The 18,742-nt window shown below is 49.5% G+C and overlaps 1 protein-coding gene across 1 annotated transcript in view; it reads right to left on the reverse strand.

Moving 5' to 3' along the window:
* Positions 1–474: 474 nt before the first annotated feature.
* Positions 475–18,742, reverse strand: part of CLPB (ClpB family mitochondrial disaggregase) — a 146,132-nt gene continuing 127,864 nt past the window's right edge. The window contains exons 8-16 of the mRNA XM_059068738.2: positions 16,952–17,029; positions 15,643–15,698; positions 8,990–9,034; positions 8,454–8,615; positions 2,643–2,799; positions 1,785–1,858; positions 1,497–1,616; positions 1,174–1,278; positions 475–795 (exon numbers count right to left, since the gene is read on the reverse strand). Coding sequence (XP_058924721.1) covers positions 547–795; positions 1,174–1,278; positions 1,497–1,616; positions 1,785–1,858; positions 2,643–2,799; positions 8,454–8,615; positions 8,990–9,034; positions 15,643–15,698; positions 16,952–17,029 — 1,046 coding nt within the window. The 3' untranslated portion in view covers positions 475–546. The remainder of the gene's footprint in view (positions 796–1,173; positions 1,279–1,496; positions 1,617–1,784; positions 1,859–2,642; positions 2,800–8,453; positions 8,616–8,989; positions 9,035–15,642; positions 15,699–16,951; positions 17,030–18,742) is intronic.

Genomic DNA, 18,742 nt, shown 5'->3' on the forward strand with positions numbered 1-18,742 from the left:
GAGGAACAGTAGCTATGACATGGTAGTGTCCCTGAGAGTCCCTTTCCCTTGGAATTTTAGGGCTTGGGAAAGAGGACGCTACGGCCTAAATGCAGAACCTCTGTGCCTGGGCCTCTGCATTCTTCTCCATTCCCAGTGGAGACATTCTGGGGACTCAGTTGCATGAGAGCCAGCAGAGGGTGGCACGTCACAGCCTGGTCCCTGTTTTCTTCCAGCCAGATCTGTTCTCAGCTGCCGTACTTCTGAGCTTCCAGGAAACATGATAAAGTTCCAGAGACTCTGGGGCATGGGGATCATGCTGAAGGACAGAGATAAGGGACCTCCCTCTTCCCCCTGCCTTGAAGGGGATGGAGGAGCAGCTCCTCTCCCAGAGACCTGTTAGCACATGTGGGGCCCACAAGGAAGGGATCAGCGTAGGGCAAACTTCCTGTTTTTGACTTTGGAGAGGAGTGAGAGGCAGGAGGAGAAGGTAGGTCGGTTACCATAGGCCACAGCCAAGGGGGCTTTATTAGGTGTTCAGGGCACGTATAGGCAGGTAGGTAGACGCTAGAGGGTGTGGCACACCTTCTCAGGGTTTAGTGGTGCCTGGATGTCCAATCTGTGGGTCTTGCTATCCTTATCGATGATCTCCAGCCGCAGCTTGGGTGGACGCTTCTCAGCCTGGGGTGAAGGCAGTTCAGGACTCTTGAGTAGCTGCTTGTCTGAGTCCTCCACAGTGATGCGCAGAGTGCAGCCCCCTGGCAGCAGGTCCTGCTCATAGGCGGCCGCCAGCTGGTTCACCACACGGCGCTCCACCTGCAGGTGGTAGGTGAAGTGGTCTTCACTGCCAAAGCCTGGAGGCCCGGCTCAATCACTTACTACTCAGGTAAGTACTTACTCAAAGCTTCAGTTTTTTCATCTGCAAGAGGCTAACAACACAAGCTTGCAGGACAGTGCTAATTACACAGTAATGTCAGTTTCTGAGGTTTTCAGCCCAGTTTCTCACACTGGTAGGGGTTCAAACTCAGCTACCCTCTAGGATAGGGGTTTTACTTGATTATATTGTTTTTGGTTCTGAAGTGGCATCTGCTCTGGCTAAGAACAAGTCCAGACTGGGAGCCCAGGGAATGGGTCTGGGGGCACCAGGGAGGGAGGTGTGGAGGTGCCTCACTTCTCTCAGGCTCCTGTGCTCACCTCATGCTTAATGGAGCGGGCGCCATAGTGCACGTTGTAGCCGTCGACCAACACGTCCGCCACCTCACGGTCCCAGAGCAGTGTGATGTTGTGCCTTTGCTTGGCCTGGGACAGGTGAGATAGGAGCATGCCTGAATGCGGCCCAGGGCTTTCTATCTCTCAGCGCTCTGGCCTGAGGCCTGGGCCTGTGAGAGACTGTGTGCCTGATAGCCACTGGCCCCCTCTGTGCTCCTTCTTCTGGGGGTGGCGCTCCCAGCCCAGTGTTCCCTGACTTCCAGTGGGCATATATCCCACCCCCACCCACAGGCAGTCCCCGCTCTTACTCTCTTGGCCCAAAAATTCAGCTCCTTGTTGACGAGTTGGATGAGCTCCGAGTGGCAGAAGGGGAGGAAGTAGACGATCTCATTGATTCGTCCCAGAAACTCATCTCTCCTGAAGTGAGCCTATAGGGCCGGGTTAGGGATGGGGTGAACTCAGTGACCCAGAAGGTATAAAGGAATTACTGGACCCTACTGGGGAAGGTGGGCGTGGGAGGGTTTCCGTATCTTCACGACGGCTAAGGGGATCCCCCCCAACCCGAGGCTCCAGCAGGAATGACAAAGAACTCTTACTTTTAGGATGGGGCGAATCACATTTTCCTTGAAGTTCTTAGATATGGTGATCTTGTCACTAGTCTGGACATCCCCTGTAGAGATAGAATCATAAACCCAGGACCTTTGGGAGCTGTGCCTGCTCCTTCGCTCTATCCATGAAAAGGGCCCTGGTCCTGACCCTGATGGTCTGTGTGTTCCTGGTCAAGGTCTCAGGCTGTCTGGGCCTCAGCCTTCTCCTCACCTGCACAATGAGAGAACTGGACTGGGTACCTTCTACGCCCTTCCACTGCTCATGTACTGGTAGGAACTGTATGAAGGAGGGGAGGGGAGAGGAGAAGAGTCAGGACCAAGACTTGAGTCCTGACTTGTAAGAAGTGGGCTGGAGAGTTCAATCCTAAATAGAAAGGTGACACATGTGGTCTCCTGCCTGACATGCTCCTCTTTTCCACCTATGCAGGAAGGCTCCCTGGCTGAAAAAGGCTGTGTCACCTCCATATGGTTTCTGATCTGCTATCCCCTCATTGCACCGAAGTGTCTCCATCTGTTGAGTGTGCATCCCTTCAGTCCCCTTAGGCCCTGGCCTCTTCCTGGCCCCATGCCCTGGTGTGGCTCTGTCCATTACTCTGTCTGGAGCCCTCCTGTCACCCAAGAGACTTGGGGCTTTCTTGAGGAAGTAGGGGCACCGTCTGTCTGCCTCCCTCCACTATCTAGTAGTGCTTTGTGTCTGGTCAGGGCCAGCTAGGGACAAAGATGCTACCAGGGCCCTCATCTGGCCCCAGGACCCCAATGCCATCCTGCCATCCTTGCCCCCAGGAGATGCGCTGGTGTCCTGGTCACTTGACCAGTTGCCCAGAGAGCTCGGGCCACGTGCTGTACCAAGGTTCTCGGCGATCCGGTTACGGCTCATCTCCAAAGCTTCCTGCCTCAGCTGCAGCGCGTGCTGTGCTATCTCGTCACTGCCCACATTGGAGGTCATGATGAAGATGGCATCCTTGCAGTCGATGGTCTTCCCTTTTCCATCTGTCAGCCGGCCCTGGGAAGGAACCGTGACTGTATGGTCAGGGAGTGGTAAGGCTGGGCACCTCTCCCAGGAGCTCTCTCCAGAACCCCTGTGCCTCCCCCTGCTCTGGCAGAGTCAGCACTCCCTCCTCTGGGGTCTCTGAGCACTGTTCTCACACCTTGGCTACAGTGCTCACCTGCTGGGAGTGCCCCAGGTGAGACTGTACCTGCTGTCTGGCATCTCTGAGGGCACCCAGAAGCCAGCCTGACTGTACATGCATCCATCCAACACACTCTCCTGGAGGCCCAGTCTGGGCCAGGCTCTGTGTTGGGGCACTGGGGACTCACTGAGCCTCTGACATGATCCCAGTCTAGAGAACGAGTGAGCTCAGGAAACAAGCAGTCAAAATGCAGTGGTTAAGTGTTATGATAAAGGGAAGGCCAGGATGCTGTAGGAGGTCAGAGGAGGGTATTCTACAGGGTCATTGTGAGGACCAGATAAATGAACTGAAACAGGTATAATCTCTACATCTTTAGAGCCATCCTCTGGCCTCGTTAATGTTCCTCCTTTAACCAACTTTGGAAGTTGCCTTGGAATCTTTAGCTTTTTCTAGAGGTGACACAGAAGAAAGCATCTTTCCTAGAAACAGATGTACCGAGGAAAGAGAAAAGGGGCAACAGTAGAGGGAGGAGACAGAAGAATGAGCAAAGTATAGCTGTCCACGGCCATTCAGTTCAAGGGCAAGGAACTCTGCCCACTCAGCAAACCTCAAGGATAGCATGGTACAACAGGACTTTGCAGTCATTTATAAAAAAGCAATAATCAGGGCCCCACTGAGAGGGACTGATGGAGTCTGACTTTGATGGGCACATCTACTTCCACTGCTGGTGCCCTGCTTGGTGCTTTCTGTGCACTGTTGCACTCTGCCCACTAGAAGGTCGCTTTATGAGGGCTGGGTCTTGCTCTCACTGGGTCCTAGAACAGTGTCTGGCATATAACAGGTGCTCAACACTTGCTGAATGTTTGAATACTCATCACCCCTACAAAGAAGCTGAGGCTCAGAGAGGTTAAGTAATTTGTGCAAGGTCTCTCAGCTAGAATACAGTAGAGCTGAGGCTCTATTGGACTGTCTGACCCCAGAACCCATATCCTTCACTGTACACCAGGCTACTGGGGTCATACCAACAGTGTGGGATAAAATGAGGCCTCGTGCAATTTTCTTTCCCTAAATAAACATTTCTCAGAATTGTGCCAAATTCACTTTTCATCCTTTGATCCTGACTGGAAACAAGCTACCGGGACAGATGTGGGGAGAGACAGACCTTCCTGGGAACTCGTCTGGGTTGCAGGCAAAAGCAAAACTCCTGCCAAGTTTGAGAACATGGCATTGGGGAACAGTCACTGACCTCAGCCTGTTGGCACCTGCCCAAGCCAGTGATGCTGGGCCCTGCCCCAACCTAAGGTGACCAATCCTCCTCAAGTGTTCCCCTTTCCCTGGTGGCAAGGGCCTCACTCAAGGTCAGCCCTTGGTTCTAAAGCCAATGCAAAAGCAGACCAGCCCTGGCCCTCAGACGTAGAAAAGAAAGGAATGTGCATTAACTGAACACCTACTGTGTACTGGGCACGGTACCAAGTGCTTTTCTGCCTCACTTTACACGGGACCTTGGCACAGGCCTCAGAAAGTGTTAGTTCCAATGGGAACTATTCAAAGGGGGCCTCGAGATCCGAGTCCTGGTCACTCTCCCGTCCCAGCCTTGGGAGGGACGAGGAGAAGGCAAGGGTGCAAGCAGATGTTTCTGAGCTTGGCCATTAGCTTCCTACTTCACCCCCTGCTTATGGGTTACAACACGACAGAATCCACTAAGGGCAACTCTAGTTTTGGGGACCAGGTCTGCATGCATGTGTGATGTGCCCAAGTGCGTGCAGATGACCCTGTGTGTGTTCGCAGAGCTCATCCCCGAGGACTGAGCACACACACTGCTGTACTGGACAGAGCAATAACCAGTGGCCATTTCCTTCTCAGAGATCAAAGCTCTGCTCGTAACTGGGCCTGAGGATGGGTCCCAGATGGGTGAGGGGAGCAGGTGCAGTGTATTACTGACCCAAAGGGTGACTTTCACACTGTTCACAGCTCCTTCTCCTCAGAGTCCCTGGCAAGAGAATGTGTCCCAAAGAGGGAGCTGTTGCTGTCCTGCCTCTCAGCAATGAATGGAATGCACGCATCCTGGGTGGGGCGTGAATGCTCACCTCAGGGTTACAGGGGCTGCTTTCTCCCCGTTTCTGTCCTTGAAGGGTGGAGCAGTGGGTGGGCTTCCTGGGACTTCTGCCCTGTGCTACAGACTGTGGGGTCAACAGAGGAGTGACCTGCATTAGCTCTGCTTGGTGTTTTGGTGAGAGCATTAGGGCTTCTGCTTTTCTGGGTCCAAGCTTGGGAGGTCTGGGCTGGGTGGATATGGGGGGGCTTCCCTATTTCCCCAGACTGGATCAGGTGCCCTTATAACTCCTACTTATCCTAGCGCACCACTCACCACAGTGGCTGGACTGCTTTTTGCTGCCTGTCTCCCCCTCGCTCAGAAACACAGAGGCAGGGACTGTCTGTTCTCCCTGTGTCCTCTCTGCCCTGCACTGAACCACATTCTCCTGGTTTGCCTCTTACTCTCTGGCAATTCTGTCTTTGACTCTTTTTGGAGAGGTGGCAAGGCTGTTCTTACCTCTCTTCTCTGCACACCATACTCTCACTAGGTCAGAGATCTCATCCCTTCCTGTGGCTTCTGGTACTCTCTCTGTGCTGAAGCATTCCTGAGTCTCTACTTCCGGTACAGGCCTCTCTTACATTCCAGACGGCTCAAACTGATGAGCGACTTCTTGGACATATCCATCTGGCTGTAGCATTTCATTTTCAACAATTCCAAACCTTAGCTCCTCACCTTCCTCATCAATCTGTTGCTCATCCCCGTGTTCCCTGCCGCAGGCTGATGGCAGCAGCACCCATGGGTCACCCAGGCCAGAAATCCTGCCGCTGGTCATCCTTGCTCCCTCCCTCTCTCCTCACATCCAATCACCTAGCCCTGCACAGTTGACTTCCCGGGAGCTCTCCCCATCCCACAGCCCTGCTTGAGAGCAGGCCTCCCAAGCTCTCGCCTGGACTCAACAGTCTCCTCGCTGGCCTCTCTTCTTCCTTCTAGTCCATTTGCTCACTGCTGCCTACAGGATCTTTACAAAGTGAAAACCTGATCACATTTCTCTCTTGCCTAAAGCCTTTAAAGCCTTCTTACTATTCACCAAAAAAATCCACACTCCTCTGCCTGGCATTCTAACCTGCTCCTGTCTACTTTATCCACCTATCTCCACCATTCTATTCTCACTTTCCCTCTGCAGTCGATCAATAGTGAACAGCTGCAGTTCTCTGCATATACCAGGCTGCCTCATGCCCCTGTGCTTCTGCACACCGGATGTCTACTGCTGGCCCTTCTCCACTCTGTTCACCTGGCAAATACTTATTCATCCTTGGAAGGTTTGCTGAATTACTACTGAATTAAGTTAGTCAACAGGGCATTTCTCCTGGTGCTGTGGGTTCTGGGAGTGGTTGGAGCGAGACAAGGTCTCTGTCCTCAAGAAGCAAACATGCATAAATCTGGCTAAGTAAACTCAGATGGCAGCTTTGGTCAATGGAACCAATGGCATAAACATCAGAAACTGTAGCAGGTTGTTGGGAGCTGTAGGAAGGAGTTATTGTCAACTCCCCAAGGTAGTCAGTGGAGTGACAGCAGCAGGGGAGGGGTGGACAGGGCTTGCACACGGGGGTGGTAAGCATTTTCCAGGTGAGGTTGGTTGTATTTCAGTCAGCAGTTGCCTTCCCTCTTTCTGGACCAGGAACCTCTCCAGAGAAGTGAGAGGCCAAACAGGGTGCTGTGCTCACCTTCCCTAAGCTGGGCTCTCCCTTCCTATGAATGCCTCACTCCAGATTTACTGTTCTCTTTTGGCCTTGGCTGCATGGTAGTTACTATTTAAGCTGCAGGCTCTGGAACTGGACTGCCTGGGTTCAAATGCTGGATTTCCTCTTCCCAACTGTGTGACCATGGGTGAATTAGTTGTCTCACTTTACTTCAGTTTCTACATTTGTTACATGGAGTCAGTAATAATAACCATCTTCTGGGAACCAATCTTCCTTCTGGGAGGATTAAAGGAGTTCATACATGCAATAACAGTGCCTTGCACACAAAGTACAAAAATCTCAACTTTAACACATCTCCTTTCTACTGTCTACTAGGCAGGGAGTTCCCAGAGGGCAGGTTTGGGCCTGGTCCACAGCTGTGTACCTGAATCCCATCAAGAGGCTAGAAGGTGGCAGCGGGGGTGGGGGTGGGGGTGTTCTCAACGAGCACAGGTGCGGGAAACAAAATATGTTGACCTTTGAAGGCTTGGCCTTCATTCCTCAGTGGGGGCGGGGGGTGGGTCTCGAGACAGGGAGCAGATGAGAGCCTAGGAAGAGAGCAATAAACTGGGGCAGGGGCAAGGATGCTGGGCCAGGTGGGACAGGCAGTGGGCAGCTGTGGGGACATTTGGAGCTGGTTCTTCCTGGCTTGGTACCTGACGTGCTATTTGGTCCAGGGGTATCCATTCCTGCATCTCGTTAGTGCACTTTAACATGGGAAGCAAACCTCTTTCCATTTTCCCAGGGCTGGAGGGGACTAAGTGGAAAGGTGGGCTGGACTCCATCCGGCCATGTGCTGGCTAATATCGTCCCTGCATGGGAGCAGATGGGAGGCCTCATCTCCAGTTCTGCAGGACCCCTGGAAAAGGTGGATGGCAGCCCCTCCCATGATCATAAGCTCTCCCTCCCCTGCTCAAGATAAGGACTGGTACAGATGGGGAGAACTGGGACTCTGGGACCAGATGTATCTGCAGCCCATTTCTGGCTCTTCCACACAGTAGCTCTGTGGCCTTGGGCAAGTCATTTATAACCTTGCTGAACCTCAGTTTCTTCATCTGTAACAAATGATTTGTACCTTGCCTGGCTATTGTGATGATTAGCAAGAATGTCTGTAAAGTCTTTAGCACAGGCCTATTACATAGACTGTGCTGAAAAAGAGGAAGTTGTTCTCATTTAGAGCTCATTTCACCAGTTAAGAGGGAGACTGTCCTTGCTTGTGACCAGCCTGGAGCTCCTCGGGAGAAGAGGGTTCCATGAACCAGGGCACCACCATTCCATCGTCATGGTCATCATCACATACAGCAGCAACATCATTAGCATTTTAAAGAACTGGTGAAAATGATGGTTGACACAGGGAGGAGCAGGAGCTGTCTGAGCCAGAAAGGTTCTTGGAGCTTATTGGATCCAGCCTCCTTGTTTGTCACACGAGGTCCCTGATGCCTAGAGATGGAGCAGAGCTAGAACTAAAAATTCAGCTCTCTCTCTCCCCCCTGGCACCCCTGTCCCATTCTGTCTCTTTCGAAGGTAGTCTGGGCAGCCACAACATTTCAACTCTTGGGCAGTGCTGGTCTTCCTTGGGTGCCCAGTCTGGGCCCTGGTCCAGAGAGGGGGCGAAGCCACACCTAAGTGACTAAACGTACACACAAGGAAGCAGCAACTTGAGGAATGATCAATTCGGGGCCCCTGGGTCCTGCTGTTCACAGCACCCCATACCTACAGGTGTCCCCAACTCCATCCTGGCCCAAGCTTTCACCTCATCAAACAGCTGCAGCATGATGGTGAGCACATCTGGATGGGCTTTGTCCACCTCATCGAAGAGCACCACAGCGTTGGGGCACTGCTTCAGCTTCTTGGTCAGCTGGCCACCCTCCTCATGGCCAATGTAGCCTGGTGGGGACCCAATAAACTTGGCCACCTGATGGAAGGAAGGAAATAAGTTAGGAAGGCCTTTCTATGCTTTAGTTTCCAATATGGGACATGCAACGGTAAGATGGCTTTATATACTGTTAAGATTGCCTGTCTCAACAAGGACAATCAGGTTGCCTCTCTGGGTGGAAGGAATCCTGCTGTGATGGGAGGGCAGATGATCTTTTCTGTGTTTATTCTTCAGAGCAAATCGTATGCAAAACAGATCAGTGATCCTGCTGTGTACATATGCCCCCCGCAAAGGACAAATCCCAAGGCTGCTGGAATTATCTCAGGCCTAAACGACAAGTCACATCAAAATAGCCAGGCAGAGTCCTGTTGACAGGCTCTCCAAACCACACTTCACCAAGGACTCTCACTCACCTCATGCCGCTCCTGGAACTCAGACATGTCTAGCCTGATGAAACCCTGTGTGGAAACAAGCAGGAGTCCATTTGAAGAAGGCAGGGGGAAGGGTTAAGGAGGAGAGATCTCAAATACATTCTGGCTTTTAAGCCACACCAAGCCAAGATTTTCTATCCCATTTTCATGATATAGTTTTTTCTGGCTCCTTGCCTCCTTTTCCTGTCCACTCATCCCCCACGATTCCCTCATGCCCTACCTTCATAAACCCAAGTCGTGCGTTCCTGCCTTAAATCGGGCTTGGAATCTCTTTTTTCAGGCTTCTACTGGGTCTGATCACCGCATCATACACTCATCCCACATTTCCTGAGGGCATACTGTGTGTGCCAAGCACTGGAGCTATGTCTCTGTTCTCTAGAAGCACCCGAGTGGGGCAGGCTGACATGGACAAAGTCAGTCACCATCAGCGTGGGATCATGATGAGATGGAGGGGAGCAACAAGCACCCAGACAGCTCCATGGTGCCCTCAACTGTGCAAGTCTATGTGGGCACATGCCCCTTTTTCTTTTTTTTTAAAGTATAGTTGATTTACAAAGTTGTGTTAGTTCCAGGTGTACAGCAAAGTGATTCAGTTATACATACATACACCCACATATATACATATATATATATATATATTCTTTTTCAGATTTTCCATTATAGATTATTGCAAGATATTGAATATAGTTCCCTGTGCTATACAGTAGGTCCTTCTTTCTTACCTTTTTTATATATAGTAGTGTGTATATGTTAATCCCAAACTACTAACTTATCCTCTCCCCCTCCCCCCTTTGGTAACCATGGGTTTGTTTTCTACGTCTGAGAGTCTATTTCTGTTTCATAAATAAGTTCATTTGTATCATTTTTTTAGTGTCCACATATAAGTGTATCACACAATATTTGTCTTTCCCTGTCTGACTTACTTCACTTAGTATGATAATCTCTAGGTCCATCCATGTTGCTGCAAATGGCAGTATTTCATTCTTTCTTATGGCTGAGTAGTATTCCATTGTATATATGTACCACATCTTCTTTATCCATTCCTCTGTTGATGGGCATTTAGGTTGCTTCCATGTCTTGGCTATTGTAAATAGTGCTGCAATGATCACTGGGCTGCATGTATCTTTTTGAATTGGAGTTTTCATCTTTTCCGGATATATGCCCAGGAGTGGGATTGCTGGGACATACGGTAACTCTATTTTTAGTTTTTTAAGGAACCTCCATACTGTTCTCCACAGTGGCTGCATCAATTTATTTTTATATTATTTATTAAAAAATTTTTTTTAATCACAGTTTTTTTAAAAATTTATTTTATTTATTTTTGGCTGCATTGGGCCTTCGTTGCTGTGTGCAGGCTTTCTCCAGTTGTGGTGAGCAGGGGCTACTCTGTTGAAATACGCAGGTTTCTCACTGCGGTGGGTTCTCTTGTTGTGGAGCATGGGCTCTAGGCACGTGGGCTTCAGTAGTTGTGGCTCGCGGGCTCTAGAGTGCAGGCTCAGTAGTTGTGGTGCACGGGCCCAGGTGCTCCGTGGCATGTGGGATCTTCCCAGGCCAGGGATAGAATGTCCCCTGCATTGGCAGACGGATTCTTAACCACTGCGTCACCAGGCAAGTCCTTACTTTTCTTTTAAACTAATAAATCTTTCTCATTTATTTACATATTTTCACTTCATTTAAGAGCTATCCAGAATGTAGCTTGCAGCCCTTCTCTCTCCATGGTTGGGCCTAGGGCTGATTTCCAGGCAACTGGCCCCCTGGGGTGAGGCCCAACCAAAATTAGCCCCAGGGGAAGAGCACACCCTCTGGAGTGGGATTTGCGAGTTAACACAAGCAGAATGACCACAACGTTTCATGAAGAATTTAGGGATTTAGGGCATTATAAGGGCATTCAGAGGCCCTATCTCTCCACCCAGATCCGGGTTCCCCAGAGACTCCTCAGGCTCCTCTCCTACTGGCACATGCTTCCATCTAAGAGAACACACCCACTGCCTATGCTTCTCCTGAGAGCTGGGGATGAGGGAGGGCGCGCCAAGACCCTGAGAGGGAGGTAGCTATGTCTGAAATCCAGGCTATACTCTAGTTCGGTTGCTGACCAGAAATTCAGTCTGTGATGTATTCTATTTTTTTCTCTGTCCTGTCACTCTGTACGTGAGGTACAGGGTGGCAGAAAGAGCCCCAGGCTTGGCTTCCAGCCCCAGTTCTCCACTGTGTGGCCTTGGCTGCCTTCCCTTTTGGAGCTGCCGTTTCTTCCTATATACTCAGGCCCTTATGCTCTCTCGCTGTTTCTCCTTTATGTTATGGTCTGAAGAGAGGACCTAATCCAAGAGGTGGGCAAGGGCTTGGAGAAGTTCTTAAGGTCATGAAGGGGTGATCACTGTTATCAGAGGACACGGAGCATTAGCCAGCAAGCATCTTCAGAGGGACCCAGGCAGCTCGGCCAAGAGAAACACTGGCTTCAGGAAGCGTGGGAAGATAGACATGGGGAAGCTGGGAGTGCTGCCCAAAGGGAGCAATGAGTTGGAAGCCACGAGATGGGTATCTGGATAATAGGTGACACTCACTGGGCGCTTACTATGTGTCTGGCGATGTTCTAAATAAGCAAGCTATAAAGGGCTTAGAATGTGTGTAAGTCTATGAGGTAAAAGTACTATTATCATTCCCACCTTACAGATGAGAAAACCGAGCCACAGATTAAAGTAACTTGCTCAAGGTCACTCAAGCTCAACAATCGGGCTCCAAGCCTGTGCTCTTAGACACTATACTCTCCTGCCTCATACTTCCCACTCCATCAATCAGCTGGGCTCTTGGCATCTTCATTTGAAGGGTTCTGAGCTTTGTGTCCAGAACCAGTGTCAATCAATGCCCCAAGTAACAGGGAGTACAGACTTCAGTGCTCACTTACATTTATGTCAAATTACCTGAGTTCTTATCCTAGTCCTTCTACTGATTTGCTGAGTAACTCTCAACAAATCTAAGGGCTTGATTTTCTTGGCTGGAATAATTTTGGTTTCAAATGATCTTACCTTAGGGTTATCTAGAAGTAAGGCAACAATAATAACAATTATATCTAACATGTACTGATTGCTTACTATGTGCCAAGAATGGTGTTTAGCATTTTACATCATTATCTCACTTAACCTTCATAATAATCCAATGAGACAGGCACCACTAGTGAATCCATTTTACAGATGAGAAAACTGATGTAAACAGAGATCTCAGCCAACTCCACAGAGTAGTTTAGCGTTGGACTCAGAGCCCTGCTCTTGATCCCTTCATCATACTGCCACTATAACTGCAGTCTTTAGGGCTTCACCACCCTACTTCAGGATGAAATCACAGAATGCCATTAAGGTTTTTTCTCAAGGATTATTAACCCTAATAATGGGAGTTAACAAAGCTGCTCAATTTGGAAGAAATGGTAGAGGTTAATGAGAGAAAAAAAATAAGCTCACAAGTCTGGTAACGAAATTATAGGACTTCCCTGGTGGCGCAGTGGTTAAGAATCCACCCTCCAAGGCAGGGGACACAGGTTTGAGCCCTGGTCTGGGAAGATCTCACATGCCATGGAGCTGAGCCCATATGCCACAACTACTGAGCCTGCGAGTCACAACTACTGAGACCATGTGTTGCAACTACTGAAGCCTGCGTGCCTACAGCCCATGCTCTGCAACAAGAGAAGCCACCACAATGAGAAGCCCGCGCACTGCAACGAAGAGTAGCCCCCGTGCGCAGCAATGAAGACCCAACACTGCCAAAGTAAATAACTTAATAATATTAATAAAAAAGAAATTATAAAAATGTGCAAACAAGTCCTTGTGAGGCAGCCAGGTCTGGAGGTATTGTGACTCTTTACAAATGAGGAAACTAAGGATCAGGGGGCCAGAACTCGAATTCAAGTCACCGACTCCCAGGTCAGTGCTCAGTCCTCCTTTACACTGGGTCCTGTACATGACACTTCCCACACATCACTCCGTGGGTCCTGGTGACATCAGGTACCCTGGTTAGACAGCTTACAGTCCAGAACCCTCAGATTTTGTTTTGTTTTTGTTTTTTAATTTATTTAATTAATTAATTTATTTTTGGATGCGTTGGGTCTTCCCTGCTGCGTGCATGCTTTCTCTAGTTGCAGCGAGCGGGGGCTACTCTTCGTTGTGGTGCGTGGGCTTCTCATTACGGTGGCTCTCTTGTGGCGGAGCACGGGCTCCAGGCACGTGGGCTTCCGTAGTTGTGGCTCGCGGGCTCCAGAGCGCAGGCCCAGTAGTTGTGGCGCACGGGCTTCGCTGCTCCGCGGCATGTGGGAACCTCCCGGACCAGGGTTTGATCCCTTGTCCCCTGCATTGGCAGGCGGATCCCCAACCACTGCGCCACCACGGAAGCCCAGAACCCTCATATTTTGAAGGCAGATCTCAAACATGCCTGTTACATGGCCAGAGAATGTCTATGCTAGACATAGATGCTGTAATGAGTTGGTCCTCAGGGCTAGTGAAGTTTTATAGAAGCAACAACTATGATTTAAAAATAAAATACATGGTTATATTGGGCTTCTCATGCCTCTCATCTCCCTATGTGACATGGGGACAAATGGACAAGTTTATAATCTAGCCTCCTCTGTGGCTGAGAACAACAGTTCTGAGAGAAGAGTTGAGAGACTGGATTCTGATTTTACTTCTTCCCCTAACAGGTGGCTTTGGATGCTTAACGCTGTAGGGTCTCAGTTCTCTCATCTAAAAAGTGGGTCTAATTTAGCATTTATGCTATTTTCCTTATAAGATCAAATAAGACAATGGATGGGAGTACTGCTGTGGAAAGTACGGAGTGATGAATAAATATAAGACAAGGGATCAGGCACTTACTGGGTGCTAGAACCTGTGTTCTCTATGATTCATAGTATCTCACTTGATGCTCACGACAACCTTAGACACAGGACTGATTAGCTTCACTCTGAGGCAAGAGCTGAAACTTAGAGGGGTAAAGCAACCCGTCTAGGACCAGTAGAACCTGCGCCAAGGAATGGCTGACTCCAGAGCCTGGATCACCCAGGCCACTGCCTCCAAGTGGTGACGGTGTTAACTCCATCTCCTAGGTGAGGCATGTACTGAAGGATGCCATCATCAGCTTTCAGGATGCCCTGCACTGGTGGAAATCTGCCTCTTGTTTAGATGCTCCAACTGAAAAATGACTTGCATCATCAGTCTTTTATCAAGCCCCTTCTCCTTTCTACACCAGCAAGTCAGCAGATACTTTCCTTCTACTTCCACTGTGTATGAAGACATATTAAGACAGCTTGGATAAGGAGATTATGATTTATAATTAAATATTAACCTTTCTGACAGTATTAAAATTAAACCACTCGGAATTCTTCATCCCTAATCAGGTGGTTCCTGCCTGTAACTGCATCTTCCCTAATAGTCTTGCTAGTTTATGGCCCTTTCCAGAGTGCTAATTGTTTCAATCGCTGCCAACCTGATGAATTGTCTTAAAAATGCTATTTCAGTTGGAACATATTAGCATGCCATGCGCTGCTTCTTGCCTGCCTGCCTGTTGAGTGGGTCTGCTCTAGCTTTGGTTGAGACAGCTCACAGACAGCTACTGGCAGAGTCAGTAGAAGGGGGCTATGAATGCGGCTCAGAAGGACACAGCCTGAGCTACCTTGTTTCTGTGGCTGCCAGGCCCTCAGGGAGGTGGCGAAGGGGGAGCTAGGCAAAAGCAGGATAGGAGGTGGCCAGGACTCTGTTGCTGGCAGTTTGGCTGGCGGAGGCCTGGGCAATTCCTCATCACCTCAGCTGGGAAGGCTTTCCACAGAAAGTAGGCAAGGGCATCTAGGGTTGTGGGCAACCTGCGATGCCTCCACACTGGGAAGGCCAGTAGGAAGAAGAATGTGTGGCTTTAAGTTGAAATGTTTCTGCAATCTCCAAGGACTGCTCTGACATTTCTCTCTGTGTAAAAGTATTTCCTGTCAGTCTAGAAAGTCAAACTGAGCAGGGCTTGGAAAGCCAGAGTCTGAACAAGGGGATGGGCATAGCCCTGTCCTATGGAGAATCCAGGCCTCTGGGTCATGGGAAAAAGGGGACTGTGACCACCTCATAGCTTAGGGCATTAAGAAATCATGTTCAAAAGCTCAAGTAGAATGGAGAAAATCAAATCCTCTTATTTCTACTTTTCTCCTACAGGTCTGAGACTCCCTCTAGCATGGCCTTGATGGCACTGGACAGTAGTGATATGTTTCTAAAGCTGTCTCCCCCTCAAGACTGAGCTCCTCGGGGCAGGGGAGTGTCTTAATGAACGCTGTTTAATCAGGATCTAGTACAATACCTGGCACAGAGCAGATGCTTAGAAATGCTATATAAATGAATCTCACTGGGTTCTCCCAAGTGCCTCAAGAGTCAGGCAGGGCAAGGATTATTCATCCTATTTCACAAATGAAGAAACTGAGGCACAAAGAGGTTGAATAACTTGCCCAAATTCCTGGAGCAATTGGTGGCCAAGTTGGGGCCATAGCTGAGGCCTGCTTCTTGGGCCAGGGCCCATCTTTTTGATTGGCTATTGCCAGATTCAGGGAGCCTAGGGTTTTTTGGGCTAGCAGGAGTGGTGAGCTCTCCATGGCCTGCCAATCGGGCATAGATCCCAGCCCTTACCTTTTTGGCATCTTTGTGCATATATTTGGCTGTCTGCTTGGCCAGTTCTGTTTTTCCTATTAAGAAGGAAAAGAGAAGTGTTGGGTTAGGACCAGATGACTACCTCCTGTGATGAAAGCATATTAGAAATGCATGGATGCTGGAAATAATGTATGTTATGGATGGGAATGTTGAGGCTCAGAGAGGGTCAGTGACTCTCTCAAAGTCACCAAGGGAATTAATGGTAAAGCTGGGACCAGAATCAAAGTCTGCATTGCATCTTGATTTTTTTGTGGATGGGGACTGAAACCTTTTCTCTACAGCAGCATCCTAAGAGTGAGAGGTTGACTCTTATAATACAGAGCCATCCTGTCCTTTGAAGCCCAGCATAAACCTTGCCTGTCCTAGGAGCACCCTGACTTCCTGGCTCACTGTATCTCTCTGGACACCCACGGTCTTGCTATCCAGCCAGGCCCTGGAGCCACAGGCCAAATAGAGGCTGGGAGAGGATAAAAAGCACCTCTCCTTGGCTTCACTGCCTTGCTTTGTAACATAAAGAAGGAATGATAATACCGAAGTGGTGGCTCTGAAGAGTCATTTGGCATATGACGGTCAAGCCTTTGGAAGTCACCATCTGGTATGGGTCAAGTTCTATAGTATCATGTGAGGTAATGGTAACTCTTTGGGACCCTACATCTGAGGGAGCACCCATGAAGATGCTGAGAGGGGAAGAGGAGGCAACAGATGCATGAAATTCCTATCAAGACAATGGGAGAGAAAAAAAAAAAAGACAACGGGAGGTGGTGGTGGTGTGGTGGTGGCAGTGGGAAGTATCTGTGAGGGCAGAGTGAGGGGGTGAGAATGCCTCAGATAATCCAGCCCAAACGGCTATAAAAAATCCCCAACCCATTTCACTGCAACCAATTTTTCTATGCACTTAGCACTGTGCTGGCCATCAGGGGCTTTCTTTAGCTTCCTAGAGGGTTATGTCCCAGGCTACACTAGATAAAGCTGGTGCACTGGGTAGTGGAGGTGGTTCAATTCCTAAAGGGCAGCCTCTGGGGTTGCAGAGTGGCTGGATCAGGACTCACAGGACCCCAAGGGCCTGGCCTTCCAGGTGAAGTAGGCCCTGCACCACAGCTTCCAGAGGGAGGGGCATAATTCCAGCTGTTCCTAAATGTGACAAATGATCCTCTTGCTGGCTCTGTAATTTGGAGGCAGTTGTTTTGGGAGCTAGATTTGAATGAGAGGTGGGTCGTGTGACTCTGGCCCATAGCAGCTGGGGCTCCCCCAGCTCTCCTTCCCCCCAGGCTGATCTACTCCCAGTTACCTATTCCAGATGATCCCAGGAAGAGGAAGACCAGAGGGTGTTCTTCGTCGTACCAGCCATTCTCCTTCCTCCGGATCGCTATGGCCAAACACATAAGACGGGAGGACAGGGAGGGAGGCAGATAAATCAATGACACAAAAGGCAGGATAATTATCACTAAGTATACAATATGTTTTACTGCTCTGCGCCCACTCAAAGTCCTCACTACCATTAGTGCTGCCTAATCTGATTAGCTGGCAAGGCCCCTAGAGACACCTAATCAGGTTAGCATGGATTTGGAAAGCTGCCCAGAGCAGATTTCGGATAAAGTTTTCCAGGATGAGCACTCAGCGTTGCCAAGGAAACTGAAAGGCGGGTGGATGGTGAATGGAGGTGAAGGGGGTGGGGGGCTGGTGAAGGAGAATTCGAGAGGAACTTGTAGCTCTCCACTGGTAACCCATCGACTCACCACTGGTGGGAGTCTGAGCCTGCCCCTATGCAACTGGGAGAGGCAGAAGCCCATGGCAGGCCCTTGGGGATCTGGGGTGTGAGCTCTGAACTCTTTCCCATTTGGGGGAACTAAGGTCTCGTCTGCTGTTAGGAAATACAGCCAAATGCACTTTCTGGAAGCCAATGAAGGGTAGTGTGGAGCTCAGGTCACGGAAGGGTGAGCCACTTGGTTATCACCTCCACCAACATGGCCTCCACTGGGCAGAGGTGGGCAAAGGGGAATAAACATGTACTAGGTTCCCCGGGGCTCAGCTCTGCTAGAGTGAGTGCTGACCTCTCCTCTTCAAGGGTTCTATGTGCAAGATGAGAAAATTAAGTGCCCAACCAGAGTGGGAGAGTCAGGCTCGGAAGCATCACTCAAGTATAAGAGTAGGAACAGAATGAGGCAGAACCATCAGAAGAATCATTTATTAAACATGCTATCTGCTAGGCCCAATGGAAAAATTGCCAACATTTTATTACTCAAGACCCATACCCTGAGTGGAAAATATTATTTTCAACTCCATCATACTGAACAGGAAACTGAAACAAGAGATAAAGAGATCTGCCCGAGTCACACAACTAGTATATTTACCAGCTGACTGGTGGAGATGGTAGAGTTGCATCTCTAAACCTGTCTTCTTTTTTTGTCACATACAGTTACTTACAAAAGCTAGTATCAATCTGGGTTGTGTTAAATGGAAACACGGCCGTCAGAAGGAGGAAGGGGAGAGAGCATTGTGCAATGTCAAAGTCATCTTGCAGGTGGAACAGCATATATGGTCTGGTCCCCAGAGTGCTGAGGGGAGATGAGCAAAAGGATATATGTCAGAGGACAAGGCTTGGAAACCAAGTCAACGGAGGAAGAGTTGACAGTCTTAGGAAAGCATCGTCCATTCTTGAGGTGCAAAGATCCTAAATGCTATACTGTGTGGTATAATCTGTGTGGCTGGGTTTCACAGAAGCGGCTGGAGAGATCAGGGAAGGCTTTTGGAAGAAGTGGGACTGAAGACAGATCACAGAGACTGGGTGGGATCTGGAGGCAAAAGCGGCAGCATGACAGAGGTAGAGAGACAGGAATGAACATGAGTACTTGTGGGTGGGATCAGATCAAAGAGGTCTCGAATTCCTGTCTTAGGAGTTCAGGTCCACACTGTGGGCTTTCTCACCTCAATCTCTAATGCTTCTACCTAAGATACTTTCTAGTTCTGGCCTCAGCAGAAAAAGAAACTGCAACCTCATGGACACCAGACTAGCCACTCTGCCTGCCCGGAAGATAATCCCTGAGACTCCTGAGAGGGGCCTGAGAAAACACTCAGCCTA

This window comes from Kogia breviceps, chromosome 7 (genome assembly GCF_026419965.1).
Source record: "Kogia breviceps isolate mKogBre1 chromosome 7, mKogBre1 haplotype 1, whole genome shotgun sequence".
NCBI classification, from domain to species: Eukaryota; Metazoa; Chordata; class Mammalia; order Artiodactyla; family Physeteridae; genus Kogia; species Kogia breviceps.